The following is an 8,577-nucleotide window of genomic DNA, read 5'->3' on the forward strand; positions in this document are numbered from 1 at the left end:
AATAAAAGAAAATTAAAAAATTACAAGATTGCTATTGTTATTAATTTAATTTAATGACTAAAGATTCTCTATAGGTTAATTATTACAATTTTATCATTAAATTAAAACATATTTAAGCCACGCATCACTATCCTAACCTGTAATTAATAGCTCTATCTTCTTCTTTTTTTTGGTGAAATAATTAATAGCTCTATCTAACGATGAATTTAGATTAATTCAACGCGCAAGGCAACAATTATGTCTAATCTCCTTTTGTTGTTTTCGATATTTCAAGGTGAGATTCATGGTTCCCAACCTCTAATGGTGAAAGATCCACCAAGTTTTTCAATCAAAACATTCAAAATTCAATAAGGTTTGAAGTTTTCAACGATAGAAATTCAGATTCCATTAATATATATATATATATATATATATATATATATATATATATATATAAACACCTATTTTGTGCGGGTTGATTTTGAAATTGAATTTTTTTATTAAAATTTGATTTTATTTTTTAAAATTAATTTTTTTAAAATATTTTTGAATCATTTTAATATATGAATTTTAAAAAATAAAAGAAATTATTTTAATATATTTTCAAATAAAAAATATTTTAAAAAACATTATATATTATATTTTTAAACATTTTTTTTATTTTTGCTAGGACATAGATAACATTTTCGGTTTCATAACTAGTAGTGACATTGGGGTTCGGTTGATCGTGAAACTACTAACTATTTTATATGTCCTAAATACTAACTATTTTATGTCTTGATTAATTTTATTTCAATGAAATTAAGTTTATTTATAATTTTTAAAATCAAACAAACTAAATTAACTACAGATTATCAAACTTCACATAAAAGTATTCAGATTTTAGAAAAATAATATTTTAATTTAATAAATGCTAAAAATACTTGTTATAAATAATCCATTAGAGATTATAAAGCATACTTTAAAACAATTGAGTAACAGAGTAGGTGTAGAAAACATATATAGGTTGTCTTCAGTAATAGAAAATAAATGTCAAATGTTTGAAGCAACTGAAATGATTTGAGATTTGGTTGTTTGACAATGTTTATATAATTATCAAATGTTTATATATATATATATATATAAAAACAATGTTAAATAGAATCTATTACAATTGTATGAGCTATTATAAATAAGGTTGTCAATTTCGTTCCGTTTCATCCGGAATGACCGAAATATTCCATACCAATTCAAAAAATAGAACAAATTTCATCTCATTTTAAATCTCGGTCCATTCCGGATTTTTCGGCTAAATTCCACCTGGAACGTTCCGGTTTCATTTCACATGTTCTGTTCCGTTCTTGAAAAGCCATTAAATCAAATTGAACCTTGTTCAATTTAATTAATTAAATCACTCAATTATAAAAAGCTCTTTTTCATTACTATTTTCAATAACAATGATATTAATAATAATATTGAAAATTATTATTACTATTTTCATTAACAATGATATTAATTTTTTAAAATTAGATTTATCACTAATATATATGGTTTATATTCATGTTGTTTTTTTCATGTTTATACTTTGTAGGAATTTGAGCAAAATAAGGGATGCTTTAGATTCCATTAGCCTTGATAACATTGACCTAACTTTATATTTAAAATATTTGTGTTAAAACATTTTACTTTCATAATATTTTGATATTTTGTTTAAGTTGAATTACTTTAAGTTAAAGATCTATTTAATCTTGACTATTTAGAAATATTTTAAATTTTAAAATTATATTTGTTTGACATTGTGTTTGTATTGCATAATTTATAATTAATTTATCTTGAATTTGAATTATGTTTGTTGAATATATATATATATACACACACACACGAACAGTACAACTCTGAAACAGCATGTCAAAATATTTCAAAATTAAAACATTTCATTTCAATTGAAAAAACAAAATATCTACCGAAATAAAATTGAAAACATAAATTATAAAAGTCAAGCAAAGGAGTGGCATGATCTGGACGTGCAATATAAACAAAAATAAATAAAATTGCCAATTGTCCTACCAATCAAATTAAATTGCAAGTATGGCAACGAAGAACATGTTCGTGACAAATGGCTCCTTGTTATGTATTGATAATATTTTTCTACATCGTTGCCCTTAATTCACTGAAAGAAGGAAGAGGAAAAAAAGAGTGGCTGTTGAGAAATCTAGTAGTACTAAGTAGAGGTTATTATTTTTAGTTTGGTTTAGTTTTTATTTATAAAAATAACTAAATTGAAATTTTATAAAATATAAAAAATAAAATCAAAACCGGTTCTAACCGACCGGTTTCGGTTTGGTTCGGTTATTTTATATTAAAAACCAAAACCCAACCCACCAATTTCGGTTCGTTTCGGTTCGATTATTTTATATTAAAAACCAATAAAACAATATTATTTTTTGGGCTTTTTTTGGACTTTCTAATGAGTTTTATGAGAGGCTTGGTTTCAGTTCGGTTTGGTTTTTTTTAGTTTGGTTATTTTATATTTGTTTTATTTCAAGCTTATAAAACCAAAACTGAACCGAACCGAATATTTTTTTAAATATTCTAATCGGTTTAATCGATTTTTTTTCATGGTTCGGTTTTTTCAGTGTATTCGATTTTTTAGTTTTTTTGTTCACCCCTATTATTAAGGGTGCTTCACGCTAACATTCACGACATTACCAGTCTTAATTCACATTAAATTAAATTAATTTTACATGTAAAGCTAAAACGTGTGGTGTTTTTACTATTCATAAAAACATTGTTCATTCTCTCATATTTTACTGTGAATTATAATAGTATAATTTTAAAAAAAATAATTTGGTCCTCGAACTATTTTTTGCACAATTAGATCATTTTGAAACCAAATTAGAACTTAATTGCATGTATTGTTTTTTTGAAAGGGAGGGTTGAATTGAAAGAAATGGTACTTAAGTGGAAAAGGAGGGTAACATAGGTGGTGGATTGAAAATTTATGTCAAAAATTCATTTGAGTCTCTCATCTTTTTTAGTTATTAGGTGACCGGACCCTTTACTTTTTTTCAATTTAATTTTGGTATCGAACTTTATTTTTCTTATTTTTTAGTTTTTTTTTAGTTGGAGGAGAGAGAGGTCGTCGGATTCTGGTTTAGAGAGAGAAATTGTATGTTGCTAAAGAGTCCGACCACCAAAACAGTTATTTTTATGTCAAATGGTTCCATATGAAAAGGGAAGTACGAATAAGTGTTTTTTACCTTGAAAACACCTAAAAAAACAGATCTGAGCTCAAGAAGTTTTTTTTTTGGTTTCGGGTGGATTTTGGGTTTTAAGGCAGTTTTTTGCATTTTTCATGGCTATAGATTGGTTTAACATGGTCTCTAGGGTGTTTCCTAGGTGTTTTGGGCCAAAAATAGGTTGAAATGAATTTTTGGATAAAAAAACAAAGGACCCAGCTTTTTTGTTCACCACAATAGCCAAATTCTAGGGATGAACAAACAACGCGTCGTCTGCTGATGAAGGCGACGCATCAATTTTTTTTATGCAATGGGTTGATGATGTGTCATCCTCCCCATAAACTTAAAAAAAATACAAGCTCATGCATGGGTCGTTGCTTGATTGAGTCAGGCTCAGTAGCGTCTAGCCTAATTATTATTATTATTATTATTATTATTATTTTAAAAATAATAATGCATTAGTTGATATTTTTTTTCAATTAAATTTTGGGTTTATTTTTTTAATTAGTTTCTGATGATTGTTTTAATGATATCAGGCGTGTTTAGTTTGTAAAGAGATAGGTATGATTTATCTGTGATTTTTTCTTGATTTTATATAGATTAAATTTCTTTTAATATTGATTTTTTTATTTCATATGTGCAGCCTTGTATTTTTTTTATTCAATAAATTTTATGTATTTGTCGATTTTTATTACAAATTTTATGTGTTTTTCTATTACAAATATTTTGAAAGAGAAATTCATAAAACATAACAAGGTAAATTACTCATGTTATGATGTTAAATATTTTGATTTTTATTTGTCGCTTAATTTCTTACAGCATCTCCGTATTAGGTTGATATTTTATTTTGTGATCGTATTTTTTTAATCATGTAGTTAAATAAAAAAAAATTTTATAATGTCACTAAAGTTCATAACCTGGTTCACGGGTTTGATGTGCTAGCTTGGGTTACTCGGGTCATAAGTTTGATGAGTTCACCCACTGGTCGGATATGTTTTTTGGTTTTTGGTCCTTGGTCCGTTAATTGTTTTTAATAGTTTTTTCTTGATTTTATCCTTCAATATTAGATTGGTTGAGAAATAAACTGCATTATTTATTTATTTTATTTGATTTTTTTAGGGTTATCACTGTCCTAAATAATTTTTTAATTTTAAGTTGGTGCTCAATTTTGTGACAATATATTTTTATCATATAATTAACAAAATATTTTATATAAAAAAATTATTAAACTCAATAGAGTTCATGACATGGTTTGCATGGAGACTGATATCGATATAATCTATTATTATCTTAATAGTTTTTGTAAAAAAAAGTTATCATTTTAAAGTTTTGTTAAAAGTTAATTCATGTTTTTAGTAGTTATAAAGATTGTATTTTGATCCATAAAATTAATCAATTTAATTCGAGTTAACTTTCATATCATTTAATTTAAAACTCAAGTTAAATAAAAATTTAAATTATAAAATTTCAAAATTAATTCATTAAACCAAATTTAATAACTGTCTGTAACATATTTTTTTCAACATAATTTACGACTACTATTTCATTTTTCAACATAATTTAGTGCAAGTTCACTCTCTCTAGGCAATCTCCCAAGCGGTGTGTTCACACTCGCACCCCTACGACAACAATTTTTCGAGAGTGGTCTCTCTTTATCTACTTTTCTCTCTGTTAAAAGTCCAAAACAAAAACAAAATACAAGGTAACAATAATTTCTTGCTGTTTATCTTCTGTCTCTTTACAGTCTCTCTCTGTTTCTTTCTATTCAAATCTGGCTGGCCGTCCCTTGACGCGTTCACGCGTATTACTTGTTGCCTCTTTGTGGGTTACCACTATATATATCCCTTCCTTCCCCTTCCTTCCATTAGCAGGTGCAGTTCCCCATTATTTTCTCTGCATCTGTATTTCTCCATTTGTATTTCTTTTTTTATTATTATTTCATCTTCTCTAATCAAAATAAAAACCACCCCATTTTCTTTTCAAATCAAGACAACCAATACCTGTTTCAAGAAACTCCAAGTATCACCCAAGAAACACGTAATAGAACCCCCAAGGAGATCGAAAGAAAATGCCAGCACTAGAGGATGAGCTATTCCCTTCAACACCTGGTAAGTTCAAGATCGATCGAGCCCACACCATGAATCGCCACTTCCACCGTTGCTTCGGTTCCACGAGCACCATGTTCTTGTGGGCACTTTTCTTGGTTGCTTTAACGGCGTCGTATTTGAGTTTCCAATCTTTTGTCTATACCGGTAGCCGGTATCTCACCGCTTCTTGGGGTGGTATTCAGTGGGAGAAACAAATCCGCCATTCTGCCCAGATACACCGTTCTAACGGCATGTCTGTTCTTGTTACCGGAGCAGCCGGTTTCGTTGGAAGCCACGTTTCTTTAGCTCTCAAGAAACGCGGAGACGGCGTCGTCGGGATAGACAATTTTAACAACTACTACGACCCGTCGTTGAAGAGAGCCCGAAAATCTCTCCTTAACAACCAAGGGATTTTTATCGTCGAAGGAGATATAAACGACGCGCGGTTAATAGCTAAGCTTTTTGATACTGTGGCTTTCACTCACGTTATGCATTTGGCGGCTCAAGCTGGAGTCAGATACGCCATGGAGAATCCACACTCTTACGTGCATTCTAATATAGCCGGCCTGGTCACTCTTCTTGAAGCTTGTAAATCGGCTTACCCTCAGCCGTCTGTCGTTTGGGCTTCATCAAGTTCTGTGTACGGTTTAAATGAAAATGTTCCTTTCTCTGAGTCTGATCGGACGGACCAGCCCGCTAGTCTTTATGCGGCTACAAAAAAGGCCGGTGAGGAAATTACTCATACCTACAATCATATTTACGGTCTGTCAATTACTGGTTTAAGGTTTTTTACTGTGTACGGTCCATGGGGAAGACCCGATATGGCTTACTTTTCTTTCACGAGAAACATTTTACAAGGGAAACCGATCACAGTTTATCGTGGCAAGGATCGGGCTGACTTGGCTCGGGATTTTACTTTTATTGATGATATTGTGAAAGGTTGTGTTGGGTCATTGGATACTTCGGGTAAAAGCACCGGATCTGGTGGGAAGAAGCGGGGACCCGCTCCTTATCGGATCTTTAATTTGGGTAACACGTCTCCTGTTACGGTACCGACACTCGTGAGCTTACTGGAGAGGCATTTGAAGGTTAAAGCGAAAAGAAATTTTGTGGATATGCCTGGAAACGGTGACGTACCGTTCACTCATGCGAATATTAGTTTGGCCCACAGAGAGCTTGGGTATAAACCGACTACTGATTTGGCAACCGGGTTGAAGAAGTTTGTTAAGTGGTATCTCTCTTACTACGGATATAATCATGGGAAAGCTGTAAATTAGATTTTTTTTTACTTTTTTTTTGGCTGCTTCGCTGTTTTTCCATTAAAAAAAAAGACAAATGGGAAACAGAAAATCTGACAAGGTCGAAAAAGTAAAAAAAGGAAAAGACACGTTATTCTTTCCTTGGAGGGGCAAACCTCAATTTTGTTGTTTGTTTTATTTTTTTTAATGTAAAGGAAGATTATTCACTTGACAGTTGACACATTCGATAGTAATATTTCTTTTCCTTTTTCACTGCGTGGAGGACATTAGTGAAAATTAATTGGGTTATTTTTGGTTTATTGCAACGAAATAATGGAATAGAAAGGTAACATTTTAAAGAAAATTAGCACAATATTGGAAAACAAGATTATTTTTTTTTACTGATAAGAAATTTATTAAATAGATACGAGAGGAGAGAGAAAAAAAATCCTGAAAACACACACTTCTACATTATCAATTTCATCTGAAAAATTTTGAAGAGATAAATATAATATCGAAAAAAATTATTAACTATAACCCAAGTAAGCACGCTTATTATAAAAACAAGTGAGTCACCTGTTATTTTTGGATGGTAAGTATTGTATACTTGAGTTATAAGTGAGTCGCCAATCAACATCAAGATTTTTTTTATGGTATTAATAGTGTTTTAATCGAAGTTTTGATATGTTTTTGAGATTTTTCTCTTCTTTTTCTCTTATTTATTTAATTATTTTTTTAGATATTGCTATTTTAAAATAACAATAAAAAACTATAAATATCATGTTTTTGTGTTATTTCACTTATTATTTTTTAAAAACAATATTAAAAAAATATATAGACGCTAATAAGTAAGAATAACAAAATCTATGTTGGGTCCCACTTTTGTGGACCAAAATGACAACGTACGGCATCAACTGGGTTAAATTCAAGGTCTCGGTTCGCATAGCTGTAAAGCCTGTACTAGCCAATGAAAGCGTTTGATGGATGGGCTTGTTTTAGTGTGCTTATGGGACGTGGGCTTTGTTGTGGGTCCTTTGTACTGTTATTGTACCCTTTTTTTCTCTTGTTTTTTATTTATTTAAAATTAATATATTTTTAGTGTTGTTTAAATTGTTTTAATATATAGATATTAAAAAATATATTATTTTAATATATTTGTAAATAAACACTTTATCTTGTCGGCAAATCTTTCTTGGTCTCTTTATATTGTCTAAATCAGCAATTATTAATGGTGCTAATACACTCCAACGAAACATCACAATGATAGCTGCAGCTCTTTTGGATTTTTTTAGTGAAGAAGAAGAATCCAATGAAAGGTAGCCGAAACAGTGCGTGGAATTGCTAATAAAAAAGAAATAAAAGAAAAAGGAGAAAAGCCACCGACAGTTTTGATTGGCTAGCATGTGGGAATGTCTGGGAGGAGTGTGGATAAACAATTATAAAAGGATGGTTCTATATAGGAATATAGGAGCCACGGCTATGCTTTTTTTGTGGGGCAGTTTCTGTACAGTCACAGTGAAGACATCTAATCCACCGACAGAGTTTGAGCACGAACTCTTTGTAAGACGTGGGTTCCTTAAATCTCGAGATTTTCCTTTTATAAAATCTTGAATTTTGATTTCTTCTATGGTGTGGAGATTGATCGCTGTTTCGGAGATTTATTAGCCTTTGAACAGAAATATAGCAAAAGAAACCACACATCCATTCAAGTGGTTCACTCCTAGAAAATTAATAAAAATAAATATACTAATGGAAAATATTTTGTCATTGGATTAATAATTTTATATGAAAATGATGACGGAATAAAATAAATATCTATTAGTAATTTCATTGATATTATTAACATGTCAATTACAAACAAAATTTCATTAACAATTTAATAATGAATCAAGACTCCATAGTCCTCTCCATTACCCATTTCTTCTTCTTCATTCAATTAGAATTATACATCCTCTCTCTCTCTCTCTCTCTCTCTCTCTCACACACACACACACATTTTATTAATTTCGGTGCCTCCTAATCCAGCCACCCAACCCGCCGACACCAATGTAATTT

The 8,577-nt window shown here is 30.2% G+C and overlaps 1 protein-coding gene across 1 annotated transcript; it reads left to right on the forward strand.

Annotated features, from left to right (window-relative positions):
• Window positions 1-4,920: 4,920 nt before the first annotated feature.
• Window positions 4,921-6,763, forward strand: LOC7485273 (UDP-glucuronate 4-epimerase 1). The gene has a single exon (XM_002309340.4). The coding sequence runs from the start codon at window positions 5,266-5,268 to the stop codon at window positions 6,559-6,561; it is 1,296 nt and encodes a 431-aa protein (XP_002309376.1). The 5' UTR covers window positions 4,921-5,265; the 3' UTR covers window positions 6,562-6,763.
• Window positions 6,764-8,577: the final 1,814 nt, after the last annotated feature.

This window comes from Populus trichocarpa, chromosome 6 (genome assembly GCF_000002775.5).
Source record: "Populus trichocarpa isolate Nisqually-1 chromosome 6, P.trichocarpa_v4.1, whole genome shotgun sequence".
Lineage (NCBI taxonomy): Eukaryota > Viridiplantae > Streptophyta > Magnoliopsida > Malpighiales > Salicaceae > Populus > Populus trichocarpa.

Coding starts and splice junctions, on each gene's coding strand:
- LOC7485273 (XM_002309340.4), top strand. CDS start 5,266: ATGCCAGCACTAGAGGATGAGCTATTCCCTTCAACACCTGGTAAGTTC.